General features: G+C 45.5%; 1 protein-coding gene and 1 pseudogene across 2 annotated transcripts; both read right to left on the bottom strand.

Moving 5' to 3' along the window:
- Positions 1-275: 275 nt before the first annotated feature.
- On the bottom strand, positions 276-15218 carry LOC311428848 (zinc finger CCCH domain-containing protein 11A-like; annotated as a pseudogene). The gene is made up of 17 exons: positions 14951-15218; positions 9694-9868; positions 9372-9491; positions 8471-8594; positions 7838-8040; positions 7036-7155; positions 6418-6498; positions 6013-6123; positions 5218-5280; positions 4854-4955; positions 4585-4650; positions 3574-4065; positions 3272-3348; positions 2374-2566; positions 1564-1733; positions 1088-1149; positions 276-543 (listed from the first exon to the last, which is right to left on the bottom strand). The product of its transcript is annotated as a zinc finger CCCH domain-containing protein 11A-like (transcript).
- A 20-nt stretch (positions 15219-15238) lies between these two features.
- On the bottom strand, positions 15239-17783 carry LOC311428845 (uncharacterized protein). The gene is made up of 4 exons (XM_084540100.1): positions 17508-17783; positions 17299-17325; positions 16813-16875; positions 15239-16421 (listed from the first exon to the last, which is right to left on the bottom strand). The coding sequence occupies exons 1-4, from the start codon at positions 17715-17717 to the stop codon at positions 16410-16412; spliced, it is 312 nt and encodes a 103-aa protein (XP_084396226.1). The 5' UTR covers positions 17718-17783; the 3' UTR covers positions 15239-16409.
- Between the last annotated feature and the right edge of the window lie 604 nt (positions 17784-18387).

The following is an 18387-nucleotide window of genomic DNA, read 5'->3' as shown; positions in this document are numbered from 1 at the left end:
ATGGAGAACTTTCTGTGGCAAAAGAAGTGCTTTGTCCTCTCAATATCGAAGGTAACCACCTATAGTTACAGAACGGATGCACAAGACCTTAACTCTGACCAGCAGGGAAATTTAGGACAACTGAGCGCAGATCCTGCCAATTTCTACCACTTCGGACTGTGCTTTAAGTCTCATTGCAAAGCCTCAGTTAGAAAAAGGATCACCTCGGGGTATCCAACAAGAAGAACAGTTTTAATTTTTTTTTTTTTTTTAATTATACCCTAGGACTACGCAGTTCAACTGTCAATCATCTCGGAGAGTTCAAGGAGGAGGTCATCCTCGTCCTTCCCTGGGTCTAAGTCGATTTCGGCTTCCAGTCTGCCTCCTGAGATTTCCCAAAGTAGCTTCTCAAAATCTTCATCCGCAGATAAGGGCGCGTTCCCTGTGGAACTCAGCCAGCGTGTCCGTGCCTCTTCTGGCTGGGAAGAAGCTGAGGTCAAGGTCTCGAGATCCATCTCCATCTGCTCCTCAAATCTTTCCGGGCTTCCAAGACGCACTTCAGGTCTTGGGAGAGCAAGAAAGAACAATCAGGATATGCCATTTCTTAACGGGAAATCCCTTTCCTGCAAACCGGCTCTCAAAACTGTAGGCAAGCCCTCCTACGCTTCAATCTTACACAGGGATTGTTATCAATCAACCCAGGGCTACATTTAGAGCCCGATGCGTTACCAGGTACATTTTTCAGTCTGGGGGTTTATCTGTGAAGCCAGGGCACCTGGAGTTGAGGTGGCATTCTTGAGGACCAAAAGGCAGAGGACACTACTCATCATCTATCACCTCACGAGGAAGTAGAACTTCACCTCATCCTCGTTCAGGTATTCAGACAACCCAAGAAGTCACCGGAAAGCTGTGCTGACTTGCAGCATTTCAAGAAAGCCTAATTAAGCAATCCTGCTAGCTGCTAGAAAGTGGTTTCAGGTGACTTATTCCTTTGATGGATTTGGGCTTCAATTATCTCAGAACCCTCATTTTTTCCCACATGTGACAGAACTTATGTTTCCCTGGGGATATACACTGATTAAGAAAAAGAACAAGTTGGGGTTGTCACCTGTTTGGGGGATTTTCTTCAAGTCTGATGGCTGGGACGTGCTCCGGCACGTCTGAAACACCCTAGAAAGCAGCAAAACAGTATTTATGACACATGGGTAAAAGATTCCTTAATAGCTTTTTCCTCCACACTGCTTCTCCTCTGGCATTGCGGAGCCGTGGCCAAAATACAAAACCAAGGTGCTCCTGAAGAAAGTTCACATTCACCTGGAGGTTATTCATGATCTGGTGTCTTTTAAGAACATGGCATTAAGGGACAAAATCCCGCACACCAGAGAAATCACAGCATCAGAGTACCGGTTAAAGAGTGCCATTCATCTCACAAATACAGAAGGGTTCTACAAGCATCCTGGAGACAGCTACTGGATTTCAAAGGAAACAGAAGGCCTGCAGAACGTTTGAGTTTTCCACCTTTTCAAATAGAGGAGGGTAGAAATTTAACAAGGGATCCATCGCTGCATTAGCCCCTGGCCTTACCATGGCTGCTTTTCTGGCTGGAGGTCCCATCATGTCAGCATCAAAGGCAGTCTGTAGTTCCACAGCTGCTATGGCAGAGGGATAACTCCCAGGTGCCTTACGTTTCAGTGCCTTCTTCTTGGGGAAAGTGACTTTCCCACGCGAAGGCTTCGCAGGTGTCATAAAGTTGGCTAGAGTAAAAGCAAGAGAGAACTGATACAGTCTTGCTCTGCCTCAGGAAAAATCCAGGTTCTCTTAATCATTTCCACAGTCCTTCTACACACTTAAATGCATTTGGCCAGCACAATTACACCGCCATTGCCTGGATTCTCAGGAATCTTTTCCACATAGGAAACTCTGTCTACCAACAATCCATACAAAGGAACAAAGAAACCGAAGAGCTACAGTAAATAATAATCCAGGACAAGGGAAACCTCAGACACATAGCAATCCTAAGTGCAAGCTAGGTTCACAAATATAGACAGCTTTTATATTTAAAGTCCTGCTCCCGCTAGGAAAGGAAAAAGCAGCAGTTATAGTAGGACAAGAGTGTATGCAACTGTTGTACCAGCTTCCTCTCCCTTGCAGTGATGTCCCACAGTTAAGTTGTTCTACAAAGTCCACATTTGTAGTGTCATTTTCTAGTCTCCCGTTCCTTACCTAACATCTGGCTGGCAGGAAAAGAAACAAACTAAGAAAAAGAAAGTACACCCTTCGCTTCGTAGCACTGCGTGGCAAAATGCACCCAGCCAGAGTTACAGCATGAGAATTGTCATCTTCTGTCTGTATTTCAGAAGACAACCTAAGTAACTCTTAACCTTCAACACTTACTTTTAGCTTCCTGGCCCTGAAATTGAGCTGCCACTTTCCCTGCTGGTTCAGTATTAAAGAAGCCAGCAGTAGATTTGACAGCAGCTTCCTCCTGCCGAAGCTTCTCTTGTTGTTCTCTCTGTTGCCACTTCTCCCACCGTCTCTCTTCAAAGCTCTTCTCTGGACATTTACGAGTTCCACTCTGCTGAGTGGGCTAGAAGGAAAGAAAAGGAGTGCATGAATAGGACAAAAAAAATAAATAAAATCCGTGGAGATTTCGTTAAGAAAATCTGATCAGCAATCCCTCCAAAATGGTCTTGATGTGGAACAGCATATTAATCTCGTTCAGGTTACTGCTGTTTTTTGTTTGTTTGTTTGTTTGTTTTTTTCCATAAAATTCTGCCTGTAACAAGAGCCATGCTTTACTATGGACGCAGTCTCACATATCTGCAATATCCACTATGGCAAGCTTCTTTAAACAGCTAGGGTGTTCTGCTGTACATCTATTTATCACATTCTTTTTAAGCAGCAGAAAGTCATACAAGTTCCCCTATACAGTATCCACTGACAGATTGATTTCCTTGAACGCAGAACTCTGGCCTTCTGTATTAAATCCTTCATTTCTGACAGATCAAGTCAGTAAGAACAAAAAGAATTCCCTCCACGTTAACTGTGTAGATTTCAGCTGGTGCTAACAGGGTTTCTTTGTTGCTGTGGTATAAACAGACTGATTCCAAGTTTGAGGATTACAGAGTTGTCTGGAAATGCTGCTGGCGATAGGATTTAGACTGCACTGCAGCTCCTACCAGCTGCTGAAGGGTAAGAACACACTCAAGAGGGTGGCACACGGTGAGTAACAAAACTTGTCAGAATTATCAGAAATTGTACGAATGGATGTGTGTCTTCACAGAGGACTCACCTGTACATCAGGTCCAGAGGAAAGTTTAGGAAAAGGCCGGTTCAATTCCACTGCCTTCTTTTCTTCTTTTTCAGGTGCTTTAAAAAAAGACAAAAAAAAGTGTTGTCAACGGCAGAAATAAAGAAAGCTGGGTACTTGTTTCCTTTGTGCATTTATTTCCTTGTGTCCCATGAGAGAGAGAGAGAGAAAGGCTACAATGTGCAAGCCATTCAGCATTTATCCATGAAGCAGATCCTGAGCAAACTGAACTTGCTCAATATGGGAAGCACCTCACTGGGGCAGGCATTAAAGCATCTTATTACCTGTTAGTTTTGTGCTCCATAAAGATTTCTGCTCTGCTGGGGCAGGTCCGGGTTGTGCTGAGGGAGCTGGCACATCTCCTTCACTCTGCTGCATCCGCAGAGCTTTCTCACGCTTTATTTCTTCCAAGGTTTTAACACGCACTTCTCCTTCCGGCTTGACTTTTCCTGCCGGCTCCTTCGCCTGCCCTTTGCTGGGCCCGGACAGAGCGAGCTGCTTCTTGGACTCACCCTGAATTTTGCTCTTGCTATGGCATTCTCCTGCTTTTTTCTTCTCTTCTACCAAGCGATTATTCTTTTTTTCGGACAAGGCTTCAGAGAAAGTTTGGATGCGACCTGCACGAGCAGCTCTTGCCCCTGCGCTGGAATCTTCAGTTTTACCATGCCCTTCAGCCTGGGCTTTGGCTTGAGTTTCGCGTCTCTGAAGAGCTTTCTCACGACGGATTTCCTCCAGTGTTTTCACATGGATCTCTCCCATCGGCTTGGCAGCCTTCCCTGTCATCATCAAGAAATGAGGAGAAGCACCAACATTTAAAGAGAGTCCAGCAATATTTTAAGTCTCCAAAATTTGTCAGAGCACTAAGGAAAACTCATCTTGAGCGTTCCCAATAATGCATCTTAGAACAATATCCTTAGAACAACATTCTCCTCCTCCTCTGAGCCACTTGTATTTTGAAGACCAGCCCTATCCAGAGAGAACTGCTACACAGAAATGCTGCTTTACTTTATTACTTTTTCAGACTGCATTTCAAATTCCTGCTCCTGGCAGTGGTTCTATTCTAATTGTACGTAACGGTTCACAGAAGCAGCTAAAAACCTCGACAAGGCACAAGTAGAAAATAAACACACACCTAGAGCCAGAGTTCTGATAGTGGCTGTCAGAAGAGCTTCAGCACTCAAGCAAGAGGCGTCAGTTCTTTGTTTTCGTTTAAATTAGTTTGTAGGGATGTATGAAAGCAGTCCAAGTTCGTGGAAAGGAAGGAGGAGAAAGCATATTTAATATCTAGCTGTTACCTCTCTCAGTACTGGTCTGCTTAGGAGGTAATCCCAGCCTGTCCTTCAGAGACTTGGGAACTCGAACTGCAAAACAGAAAAAGAACGAATTAGGGAGGCTGCATAATGTCAACTTCAGGTTCACATTTCAAAACAAGACAGGAAAGGTAACTTTGAATCCCAGTGATTACGACCTCAGCCAACATGCAAAAAGAAACATCACTGGAAAAGGACAAACAGAAAGACTAAATACGAAACCCAGGAATCCAATCCAGATGCCCGTTTAGTACCTGTCTCTCTCTTGGGTGCTTTGTCAGCATTTCCCGGAGCCTCTACCTTCTTCCCCAGCCTTTCAGCAAGGCTGCGCTTCACTGGAAGGCTGCTTACATCATCTTCAGAGAAAACAAGGAATATTGTAAGAACTTTTCTTTGCAGGAAGGTTTGAGAACAGTCAACAATAAGCTTCTCTTTTTCAAGCATATTTTCATAGAATTGCCTTTCAGCTGCTAAATGATTTTTTTTTTTTTTTGCCATTTCTGCAGTCAACACAGATCTCCACTGCAATGTATTTTCCTTTCATACATCACAAATACTCTTTAATGCAGTCATATATAGAAGGCAGCACCTACGTAACAGCTCGTAAAAAGTTCTTACCCGCGGAGGCTTTCCGTTTTCCTTGTCTATCAGCAAGATCTACTCGAACCACAGGTTCCTCCCCTAAAACAAAAGGGAATTTTTTTTTCTATTTCACAGAAACCAGTAGCCAACAGAAATATTATCCTGTTAGCCCATGTCCAAAAAACCCCAGTCAGACACTCTTTTGACAGCTAAACCACATAAACTCATATTTTAACTATAATTAACATGGAAAAAAAATATTAATAGTCTCAGTGCTTGCTTCAAATTCCAGCTGAGATAGTGGAGAGTGAATCTGAGTCTGCTTGACACCTATACTTTGTGCAGAACAAAGCTGCATAAGCAAGCAGAATATTCTTAGGTGCAAATGCTGAGAAATATTCCTTTCTAAGGCGAATGTCTACGAGTAAAAGTACTTCCACACTTTTTTCCCTTTAAAAGGCATTTGCACAGCTCTAAACAATTTATACACAAACTCCTGTCATACTGTGTCCACACCTGCCACTGTACGCCTCTTTAATGCTTCAGAAATTGCTTCTTATATAGCACTGGCTTCTACAGCTCGCTCTTCTCGTTACTCTTCTGGTTTTCAGTTACCCCCCTATTGGCATACTGACACTTTTTTTTTTCTCTCCTGCCACTGCACTTAACCTGAGCACCAAATCTTTCCAGTACAACCAGGGACTTTAAGCATAAAAGCACGTTTTGAACAGAAGGCAGCACCAGAAGGCTAACATGGGTGAATTGTTTTAAGTATTGCTTAACCCTCCAGTTTAGGAGTAATGAAATCAAAACAAAAGCATTCATTATTACCTTTCTTGGAAGACACTGTCACAGTTCTCACCACTGTCCGGACATTTTCCTCTTCTGGAGCAGGAAAAATCATAGAATCAACGGGACGAAGAGAAGATCTTGAAGAACCTTCTGTTCAGAGCAACCAAAACGTAAGGAAGTTTACCCAACATAAAAAACTATCACAAAGAACAAAAAACTTTAAATGATTTGTTACTGTCAAAAATACAGCAAGCAGAGCATGTAAAGAAGAGAGGTGACTAATTTGCCTCTGGTTGCCCTTTGAACTCCCATTTAGAATACCAGCTGGCTGAGAATCAGGTTGCTTTATGCCCCCAGCTAAAAATGGAAGTCTGTCCCTCAAGCAGCTCCCAGTCACCATCACCTGCCGTGAACAGGATAAGAAAGTAGGGAATATTAACTCACCACCGTGTCTCTTATTTTTTTCCTTCATCTTCTGCCATTTGATTTCCTCAAGTGTTTTTATTCCAAAATTCAGATTGCCCTCTGAAAACAGGAAACAGTTCATGAGACAGGCTTAGAGGCACTCACTGAGGACCACAGGTCCTCAGGCTTCTTAGCGCTCAGGAACTTTCTGAAGTATTTCGAATAAAGCCTGCCAACACTCCTCACAAGTGAAAGAGCCATAGAACCAATGGCATTTTGCCCCTCCTTTCATCCTTCAGGGTTCAAAATGTAGTTTTAATTTTAATCCATTTACACGATATTAGATCCACATTTTAATCCATTTACACGATATTAGATCCCTCTATCGTTAGATATGGCTTATCAACAGTGGTTGCAAGGCTGCACGTGCAGCCATTTAAACTCCATGCTGTGGCCCTGTTTTGTTCTCCAAAAGTAAAGAAAAGGAGTTCACCTTTCTGACCCAATGGGCACATGATGGTATTAATGGCAGAAATGAGATCATGGAAATAACCGACTCCATTCAGCACCCCTACATTTTGTTGTGTTTTTACACCACGCTGCTTTTGACTTAACTGTCAAGTTCTTCTGATTTATCCTACTAAGGTGCTGGCATACCTTGTTTAGTAGTAGTAGAACTGCCTTTCCGAGTGGAAATCACCCGTAATCCATTTTTGCCTTCCGCAGCTGGATGCTGGACGGGAGTTTTAGTTTCTTCTCCTTCCTCAGAAAGTTGGTCTGAAGGGGAAAAATCGATTCAGTTATGCATAGACCAGGTTGGTCATGATTACGTAGCTCATGCAGTGACACTTCAGCCCATGGTTCATATAAAAAACTTTGTTGCCGTTTTGTTTTGTTTGTTTGTTTGTTTGTTTGTTTGTTTGTTTTTAAACAGCTACACTGACCTGATGAACTCCTAAGTAGAATACACTAGGACAAAACATCTAGGACTCTAGATTCTCTCTGCAGCTTTAACTACTACACAACACATTGCTCTTCAGACAGAAAAAAGAAATTTCCTTCCTAGTTTCATATAGAACTTTACACAAAAGACCAGCTAAAGCCAGGAGTGGTTCTAAGCTTTCCTCCAACGTTTCAGCTTCTGTCCACTGACTGCCAGACAAAGCCACCAGTGACCTGGCCAGACTGCCTGCCCTATCGCTAGTCAGACCTCAGGTCATCTGTGATTTATACATCCATTTACAGCACAGATTCCTTCCAAGAACCAAAGATTTAACACATTCATTTACAGCACAAATTCCTTCAAGAACCAAAGATTTAACACATTCATTTACAGCACAAATTCCTTCAAGAACCAAAGATTTAACACATTCATTTACAGCACAAATTCCTTCAAGAACCAAAGATTTACACAATCATTTACAGCACAAATTCCTTCCAAGAACCAAAACATGCTCACCATCATCATCTTCATCATCATCCGCAGCATTGATTACAACTGGAGGGTGTGTAGGGCTTGGGACATTTTCAGAGTTTTCCACTTTCGTCACCCCCTTAGCTGTGGAGAGGGATTTGACTGGACAGAAAGTTTGTTTTGCTGCAGTGACATCTGAGCCACTTTCAGATCATCGTCCGCGCACTCAGGCGGACTTGGCAGTGTAGCTAGAGGAAGACGAGGATCATCGGTAATATGGCAGTTTAAAACTTTGACCACAATGCAAAGAGATGGTAGCAAAGGCAGATAACCCGCACAGACAACGAATTCAGCATCTCCTTTTGCCCATCCCATCACTGCTTACACCGTGAACAATGATTTCCCTTCCAACAACACCACATCTCCCTACCACCCAGCAAAAGAGGAAACAACAGGAAGCAAACTGCAAGGCAAACATCACACTAAGCAAAGAGAAGCTGAGCACGAAAGCAGAAAACAAACACCAGCAGTACACTCGGTGCAGTACACCTATGACTGCAGACCTTTTCCTGCCCTCACAAATGAACAGTTACCTGACGCCCCCTACAGGATTGGCACCCACTAAGTACTACTCAAAATTAATTCTTCAGCGCTTAAAGAAAAAGGACCTAAACTCACTCTTGCTTGGTGGTAAGAATTGTCCATCGATGTAACGTCCCTTTGCATGATGAAAAGCACAGTTGGCTTTCTGACAGCCTCCCGGCTGGTTCTCCCAGTAGCAAGGAATCTCACTGCGCTTTTTCTGAAGACAGAAAGAAAGAAAAGCTCGTGATAACATGCACCTGAGGCTTGCAAAGAGATGCACAGCTCCAGATCGTGACAGCTGTCACAACACAGTGCTGAAACATCATTCCAAAGGTCAGTTTCTCAGTTAAGTGTAGTATTTCTGGGCATATTCACAAAGTTTGCATAAACTGTAACCACTATGCACATTTAGTTTGGTCATCACTCAGTTTGAGAAGACAGGCACTCTCAGACATCAGTTGAGGGTGGCTTAAACTAATACACCTAGGATTATACTAGGATTATTCAGAGGGAAAAAGAACATCTGAAATTGCCTAGGTTAACCCTGTCTAGAACTACTTCTTGGACACTTAGTTCTGCTGCACCTTTAACTTTCCCCACTTCCTACCCCAGGCAGCTACAACAGCGTTATCTGAAGGACTGTGGGTCAGAAGACACCTGATAGTTCATTATCAAGCCTGCTCCCATGAGGATAGAACAGCCTGTTTATTACCCCCCTGCTCCAGCAGGTTTTAGCAGTCTATTTAACAGCTATTCTGCATCTCTTGAGAAAACTGTCAGCATCTAATAAAAAAAAATAAAAATATCTTGCTAAGACATACCTAAGGCATTGATTTTATTTCCCTCTGCTTCCTCCCACCCCCTCTCTTGGTAACAGAAACCAGTATGATTTTGAAGCAAACAAATCTATCCTGCAAAAGCACAATCAGTACACCTACGGCACTGAAAAATGCTTTTGTGGATTTATTTTGAGAACACATTGTTAGGCACTCACGTCAATTTCCATGTGTCTGAATCGGCAGACATTCCTGAAACAACGACCCTCCTGCCACAGCTTGCAGACCGTCTCATTGCCCAGAGCAGCTTCGCAGTGGCGGTAGGCACATTTGTCTCCCTGGAACCAAAAGGAAACCAACAAGGAAAATAGAGTACAGCCTCAAAAATGGCCATGCTGCTGCCTCATGTTGCTACAACTGAATTCACAATCTATCTGGTTCTCAAGTTAACCAAAGACCAGTGCGCTTCCTCCTCCTAATCTACTCCTTCCTGAAAAAAAAAGGGGAAAAAAAAGCAAGGCAAAGGAAAACCTGCCATACCTTGGTACAGGTAGAATAGAAATAGAAGTAGCAGTCGTCTCCTTGTTTAGACATGCCGACGAGTTCTGCTAACAAGCTTGGGTTCTCTCCACTGGGACTTCCTCTGCTCTTGGAGAGAGCTGTCTTCACCCTTGCTTGGGCTGAAAGTCTTCTACTGGCTTGTGATCGGTGAAATCTTCTTTTTAAAAGTAACCCGAAAGAAAGTAACAAGTGAAAAATAATGAGGAACGAACATTTTTCCAGCTTTCTTCAGTTAATCAAATCCAGTTATCAGTCTCTCAAAGAGAGCAAAGCCTTGAAATCAGCTGTTACATGAACTAACTAAATATTAAAGTTCTGTAAAGCTGCCAGGAGCTTTGTCAGCAAGCGTTCTCTTCCACATCCTCAATAATATGACCTGGAGCACATCTGGAAGCCTGAAAACGGAGTCACTCCTTAAAAAACCACCTGATGATACATGCAAGTCAATAATCAACTATGGCTACAAATAACTTCTCTAGAACACAGTTAGGACGCATTAAACAGCACGTTCCAGGCCCTGTGGGTCTTCGATTTCACCTACCTGGACAACCTCAGCAAAGTTATCGATCTTCAAAGGCTTCCAGTTAACTGCTCCTGTAGGCCGAACCAAGACTGAATCCGTGAATTAATAATAAAGGGGTAGGAAGAATTTTCCTCCTCACTTTGCCAAGGGAACCTCTCATCCACAATTCAAACATAGGATGCGCTTTTAAACAGCTTATAACTAAGAGAGGAAGCAAGTCCATTTGAATGCTCTCTCAGACTGGATGCAGCCAGGGTTAGTTAGCTCTTCAAAAAAATAAAAAACAAAAACCAAAACAAAACAAAAACAAAAAAAAACAGTGCATTTAGAGATGAACTCGTGATTCAAAGTGGCTGCAAAAATGAGGCTCCATCTTCCACAGCCGGACAATTTAACTTTTTTTTTTTTTTTTTTAATTTAAAATTCAGCATGTTCCAATCTCTGGTCTTCAAGATTTCTTCACCTATTAAGAAAACACAAAAACCTTTCCCCGTCTTTATTGCCTGTACAGCAAAAAACATACCAGTGCATCTAAAGCCACAGATGTGCATACGCATACACACATTTGTGTTTATACACACACGAGGAGGGAGTGAGAGAAAGTTAGCGAGAGCGACAGTGAAAATCAGAATTTTTGCCTTTTCGACACAGAGAGCGCGTAAAAATTCTCTCATTTTGAGGGAACTAGAAAAAAATGGAGGCTCTACAAAAGATTTTGATGAGTATGCCTTCGAGGCCGATGCTTTGTAACATGAGGGATCTGGGGGCCAGCACACAAATATGCATACGGATGTACATGCATACAGGATAAACATATCTATACACACAAGCGTGCACAGTAGATGTTGTATGATCTCCATATCGAGAACAACTCGTAGCCCTGATCAGACACGTAGAGTTGCAATCAATTAACAGCAGCAAGACAGCAGATCAAGGGTACAGCAAGCTTTGAGAGGCAGGGGAATGCTCACTTTGCCAGTGGCATGGCTGCATGATACCAAGGATTTTGGATTACTTTGATTTTTTGGAAGCAATTTGGTTTTTCTTTCTGCGCTGTAGCAAATACCACAGGTTTGCCATCACGTGCTGTTCCCTAATCCATATATCCATCATCATCCATTGCTGCAGGATCATGAAAGGTTAGAGAAGACGACTTAGGTCCAATTTAACAGCCAATGATTTTTCGATGAGCAGAGCTGCAACAGATTTTATTTAGCCACAAGCATTTTCTTTTCTTTTTTTCTGATATGAAGCTAGAAATTTTGATTTTTTTTTTTTTTTAAAGACACTAAATGTCACAAAACCTGCAACCAGACCAGATAAAGTTCAATTCAGAGTGATTCTGAATCCTTTCAATAAAACGCTGCACATTTCTGTGCAAATTATTTCTGACTCTTCTGGACAAAAGTGGATGAAATAGTTCTTACAAATTCATAAAAAAAAGGTTGGAAGCTTTTACTCACACAAACACTAGTGAATTTTCCAGGAAATATTGTTTTGGCAGGGAATTTTCCCAAATCTAAAATAAAGAGAGGAAAAGTTGGGTTCTCATATTAGTTACTGCTTTTGACTGCTGGACAAAGGGAATAAAAACAGTAGTTAAGTGCAAGGTTTCCTTCTCTTCTTTAGTATGGATAGGAATCATCACTTCGGACCTTTAGCACCTTCAGAAACACACCCAGTGCCATGCAGGTTCCTCTGCAGCTACTTCTAACAATTACTGGTGCTCCTTAGCATGGAAGTTTGACTCAAAACACTCTCCAGATTTAGCTCTTTTGACTGCCCAAGGAGCTCATCATTTTGCTTGTTGCCTTCCATTTTCCTGAACAGACCGGGAACGCTGTTCAGAATCTGAATGGATCTGGTCTAAGGAATGGGAAGAAAGCAAAACCAACGATACCTTGCAGTATTCCAAATTCCAAAAAAGCAGTCTCATTTTAAAAAGGACCTCAAAAGCTTTTTTTTTTTTTAAACTGACATCTGCTAACAGAGCAATCCAAGCACTAAACCAACTGAAGTTGCCCCTGAAAGCCTGAATAAAAATGAGTAAATCTGGTGCTCTCAGCAGGTCTGTAATAGAAGTTGGTAAGGGTTTTAGATTTCTTTTTTTTTGCTCCAGGGTGCTGGTAAAATTTTTGCATTAAGAGATTTTGAACCTTTTGTACCAAAGAATTAGAGATGCGCTACAGTGCCAGTAGCTGGGGGTCTGGAAATACACACCAACAAGTGTCATAAGCTTTGCCTTTGCTGAAGGAAGATGAATAGTACAAAGAAAATCTGTCTAGTTTGTTTTACAGGCTTGTCTTTCTCAGTACGGAACAAACTGACCTCCCTGGCCTAACTTTGCAGTTGCCCATTCTGCCTTTGTCCTGCAGAGAAGAGCAAGAAAGGAACAAATCTATTTTTGCACCCCAAAAACGCATTAGAGGAGGATTATCACACCCACCTAAGGGTACTGCCTTGTTTGTTTATAAAGCACAAAGCATTTCTCTTGGACAGTCTCTGTTGCTGGCCTCTTTTGTGCCTTCCATTTATAATAAAGATATTAAGATGCTTACCCCTTGCTTGTTTTGTTTGTTTGTTTGTTTGTTTGTTTGTTTAAAGAACAGTGGAAGTGGAGAGTCGGATGACAAGCAAGAACAAACACTAGAAACTCCTTGTTCTGCCCCTGCTTTTTAATCACCCAGCATCACCCCGGCTGCAAAACAGCCTCTGCTGATTTACCTGCTTGTTAAAGCACCCCACAGGCTGCAAGTGCGGTGTGCTAGGTGTCAAGTTATATTTAACGGTGCACACGTAACCATTCATCTTCCCACAGTCGAAGCACAGAACAGCCTCTTGCTAACAGAACTCATCCCTGCTGCTGCAAGAAACCTCAAGGCCTGCAGGAAAACCTCAAGCTAAGAGTTCCAAAGCAAAAGCAGAAAACGCATCATTTGTACTCTTTCTATTTGAGGGAATTCTAGCTGCTAAACGCTGCCTACATCTGAGGGCACGTTCTGAGGCTGCCGGGAAGGACACTCAACACCCACTGACAGCAGGAGTGCAAAGATGCCAGCCAAGAAGGCAAAGGTTAGAGCTGAACGCTGCCTCAGCTTCCTCCAGCAGCCAGCTTTCACCACGCTCTCTGAGACTCGGAGCCCCGAGTTACCGCAGCCGCCACGTACAGCTGCTCCTTGCTGGCCCAAACTATTTGAAGAGTCTTCAAACTTCAGGGACCTGTTTTACGACAGCCTCAAGATCAAATTCATCTGTTCCTGAAGGCGCTGATCGTCCTGCTGTTTCTGTAGCTGTCAAAGAACAATCCTGAACCGAGGCACTCGTCTGATCAAACAGTGCTTCGGCACAGATTTGTCTTTAGCTTGACACATCAAGGTGAAGAGGAATCGATTCTTGCAAGCAACCTCTCAAGCAGGGATCTAATAAGGTGACCAAAACGACAGATCTGTTGTGCAGATCTGAGCACGTCACTCTGCAGGGAATCACTTTCAAGCCTAAGATGTTTCACCCATCTCCCTGCCCCAGAGCGACACAAGGAAAGCTCTTAAGCAATTGCTAGCCTCTCCTCAGTGCTCACGAGTCCCAAATCACTAATTTTACAATATATAAACCATGGCAGCTGGCACCTAGTTGGCACACGGTGACACTGCACACGTTGGCAGTGTCGTCAGGAGCTGGAAAGTCAGGGGTGAGGGGGTTAAGGGAAAACCACACATCAGTTTAGCAACTTGGCTCCCGTAGGATACTTCCTACGGCAGGACTTTTAGCAAAGTCCCTCCCTCAGAGGGACCTGCTGGCTAATTAAAACGGGACTTCTGCTGGAGCAGTCAGAAGGCAGCAGGGTATCAGGAGATATCCAGTGGGCATCACCGTCAGTCTGTGGCAGTTTGGGGTCCAGGTATCAGTGGTTACGCGTGGTTTTCTCTGCTTCACTTTCTCCAAAGCTGTGAAAAAATAGTTCTTTTACAGCACTGTACAGTCACACGTTACGGATGGAACCAGCTGCATCAACTTCCAGTACGACGGTGTTGGAAAAAGGTGCCTTTGGTGGTCAGGAGCACAACAGCTCTGGTGAGGTGTTATTTAAGTGTGTTCTTACATCTGAGTTTCCTCATAGCAGTATGGAGCTGAGGGGGTCCGGGTTTCCCAGGTAAGATTGATGGTTTTTCTCCTACCAAGCACCAGCTCAGTATACAAAGCTCTGTTGATAACACCCAAGCGTGTAGATGTTAAACTGAAACTGCTTTTAAACCTATTTGTTGTTACGAAAATAGCTTCATACACCATCTTCACAGGGTAAAAATTCACATGGAAGGACAAAAAAACCCAGAAGCGCTTCCTGAGCTTCAGTTTACCAACAGCACCATCGGATTTAGATCCTGGCCTGGCAGCCAGGATGCAGGGTCTGTAAGCATTGCTGCGATGTGCAAGTGCCAAGGCAGGTTTCTGGCCTGCCCTGAATAAAATACCTTTTTTTTTTAATACAAACAGCGTGCCAGGTACGCTGTAATGCCAATGTGCCAGCTCAATAGAGGATGTCAAACAACAGAGGCGTTTATCCTAATTTCTGGCATGAAAACACTTTTAACAGCATTCTTTTCATGAAGAAAACCCTCTCTATCTTCTCCAATGCTCCAGGATCTGCTGCAGCTGCAGCAGCCGCGCTGGTACAACCCACATCTTTGCCAAATCTTTTCAGTAACTGTGCTTTACCTCGGCAATGTTGAGGTCACTCCTCTTCCTCCTCCAGCTGAGCAAGCAGCTCGCTGGCTCTGCCACACCGCAGGTGCGGAAGCGAAAGCTGGGAACACAGGAGTCAAACTCTCAGTGCTCACGAAGCCACCAGGGCAGAGGGCTGACACAGAGGCACCCCGGATCCGCTCTCCCTCCCCGCTGCGAGGCTCGCAGCAGCCCCAACCCGAAGCGCACACAATGCTTCGCATGGTGATGTCACCGCTGATTCTGAGTCCCCACGTGAGGATCTGCTTCACCACTCTCAACGTTGGTGTTGGTTTTTGATTTATTTTTTTTTTTTTCTTTTAAACATTCTCAGCTTATGGGAAACCATCAGGTAAACCACAGATCGCTAGGGAAGAAGGCCCACACGAGGGAAGTCCGTGCTTTTCTTCCAGGCAGTGGCACGTGCTTTAACACGCCGCGTTCGACAAAGCAGCTCTCCCCGTTTTGCTCAGTGGCAACAGGCACGACTGCAACGCACACAGCTGTAGGCAGCACCTGCAGGTCCCAAACCCTTAACCCGTTTTTAGAGAGCACCAATTTTTTAAGTAGTGCTTTTCCCTTAATCCATGACCCCTTCTTTCCTTTATTTCTATCGGGTGGCTCTCCTCCATTTTCCTCCTCAGTGTCTGAGCAGACACTGGGAATCGTTTCCGGAGGAAGGGCACTGCTGAAGCTCCTCCATCTACTCTCCGAGAAAAGAGAGTATGTTAAAGAATACATCTTTCCTTTCTTTTCCCTTTTTTAAATACAATTTCTGAAATCAACGCTGCGGCCTGGCAGCAAATACCTACGGGACTAAAGATGATTCCTCATCCTCACTGTAACGTTGTAGTTAACCTCCCAACGAACCCATCTCCCCAGGAAGCGGCCATTTGAGATGGGAAGGGGCAGAGCAAGAGGAAGCTCTCCTTAGCCTAGCTCTTCCCCCAACACCACCTCGCCACCCAGCACCAAATTCAACTCACCTGCTCCGCCCGATCACTCGAACGGGCGTCCGACGCTGGCACACGCCGCAGCGGTGGTTCTGACGTGCCTTAAATCACCTCTCCGCAGAATATCTCGGGTCTGTACGCTCAAATAACGCAGTATTTGAGAAATAACGCCCAGAGCTCACACTCTGAGTGCAGCCCAACAGCACTGAAGCACCGGTAGGCTAAACATTCCGAACCTGGCAACAAGGCTGACCCAAGCAACAGCACGGAACCCTTCTGCACCTTCAGCGTGGACATCAGCGTAAGGAAACACAGACCTCCTCGATCCAAATTTTAAGCGAGAAACGCAAAAGGTCACCCAACCGGCTTGTTTTCAGCAAGCTAAAGGAGAAATTAAGGCGACAACCGGGTGCATCCAGAGTTAGTCAGATCCTGAAGGCAGTTCCTTGGGGGAACGGAGGAGCAACGCGCCAGATGAGGGCTGCCTTACAGCGCACCCCTTAGAGGCACTGCTACGGAAGGAAGGCAGAAGGTTGGAACTCGAAAGAACTCGCAAGGCGCCCGTTAAGGGGGAAATCTTTCATTTTTTTCTCAGCAGAACCTCCCCTCTCCCCCCCCCTCATGAAGGCACACCGGGGACTCTTTGCTTCCTTAGGGAGAGGGCAGGGACGGGGCAGGGTGGTGGGACAGAAGGCCAGAGGTTCGGATGGATGGACAGACAGCCGGACAGAGGGCCCAGCAAGGCCTGACGAAGGGCTCAGGAGCAGGAGGGAAGGGCAGGGCGAGGGGAAAGGCAGAGAAGTACAAATCTTTTTTTCCTTGTGATAACTTTTCTTGACCAAAAAACACGATTGTGAATGAGGGAAAATGAAAGATGTAACATGGGGACGTGCGGATACTCACGATGATGCAGCCTTCTATCCGCATGTTCACCTGCTCATAGAGCCACACCTGGATCCTCGACCTCTGCAGAACGAAGGAGGAGAGTAAGTCGGGCCACAAACACTGAGCACTTTTGTTCTCTCATGTGTTCAGAAATACCTGCTAGCCACAGCCACGACAGCTCCCAAACGCTCCGAGGAGCAACTCTCAGGGGCAGTTCCAATGAGCAATCTGACATGTGAACGTTACACCATCGGGTGAATACTACACGTTTGGTGAAGAACACGTTTCCAGTCACAAGGGAACACCCCTGCACGCCCGGCTACACGAGGGGGAAACGCCGGGCTCCTTGTGCCCACCAGCACGCCGCACAGCTCTCCATCCCCCACAAACCCGTCCCGGGACACGGCCAGGAGCTGAAAACTCACCGAGGGGAATCCCCAGACCCTCCCCACTCCCCCCACACCTCCCAAATCCCCATCCCCGCCCCCTCCCCGCGGTACTCACGTTCTGCAGGTAGCGGAAGATGAGGTTCTGGGGCGCTGTGTTAAGGGCTCAGCACGGGGACGACAGTTCCGGGCTCGGGACAAGGCCCCAAACCCCACAGCGAGGCCTCAGGGCCCCGCGACAAGGCCTCAAGGCCCGGGCCGAGCCCCCTGAGGTCCGAGCCGCCCCCCACCCACCTCCCCGGCACCCCCCAGCCGCAGGAAGGATACAATGGGCTGCACCATCACCTTCTGCACCTTCTGGCCCTGCCCGCGGTACGCCATGGCTGCCACCGCCTCGCCGCTCCTGCTCCCAGCACCGCAGGCAGAAGAGGCGAAGGCTGATGGTAGAACAGGGCTTCTTGGGGTGAAGGGAAAGCGAGGGCAGGTGGGTGCAGTCTCTGAGCTCTCCTCCTCCTGATTTTGCTTTTTCTCCCCCATTCCTGAGCCGGCAGAAGTCCCCGTGAAGTCCTTTGGCACGATGAAGGCCTGCGTGAGCTCCAGCAGCAGTTTCGTCCGCGGAGGTTTTCCCTGGTGGGGCCGGGGCGTCACAGCACACACACACACACACACAGAGACGCGTGGTTTTGTCCAAACATTAAGTATTTACAACAAATTCGACAAGCGCTTTTCCTCTGCCAGCAGCAAATGCCTGAGGGCCCCCACAGCTTCACAAATCATAGCGGGAAGAGCCTACCGTGCCGCGAAAAGTTCGGAAAATAATTCAAAATTGACCTGCTAGGGGAAAAAAAACGATGGCTGGTGGCAGGGTACACAATACACCCGAATCTCAGCTCTGTCCTCCGCAGGGTCAGTGCCCATGCCCAAGCGCGATGCTGATGGCACCCGAACATTTGCTGTAGCAGGCAGCAGAGCCAGCAGCTCAGGGGAGCAAGTTTTAAAACCAAGAGGCACTTAAACAACCCTTCATCGACCCTGTGACTGTGACAGAGTCCCGACTGCTCACCCCGGAGTCCTCACACAGGCAAAAAGCACCAACCAAAGCCTGGGGGAACTTTGGTATAGCACAAGAGAAGGGAGTGGGGGTAGCGGAGCCGCATGGCAGAGCTGCTGCTTTTCACCATTTGATCCCCCCTGATAACTGAAAGGA

Source organism: Aythya ferina (assembly GCF_964211825.1).
Source record: "Aythya ferina genome assembly, contig: HAP1_SCAFFOLD_162, whole genome shotgun sequence".
Classification (NCBI taxonomy): Eukaryota; Metazoa; Chordata; class Aves; order Anseriformes; family Anatidae; genus Aythya; species Aythya ferina.
Note: the sequence above shows the minus strand (reverse complement) of the source record. Positions and strands in the feature narration are given on the sequence as shown.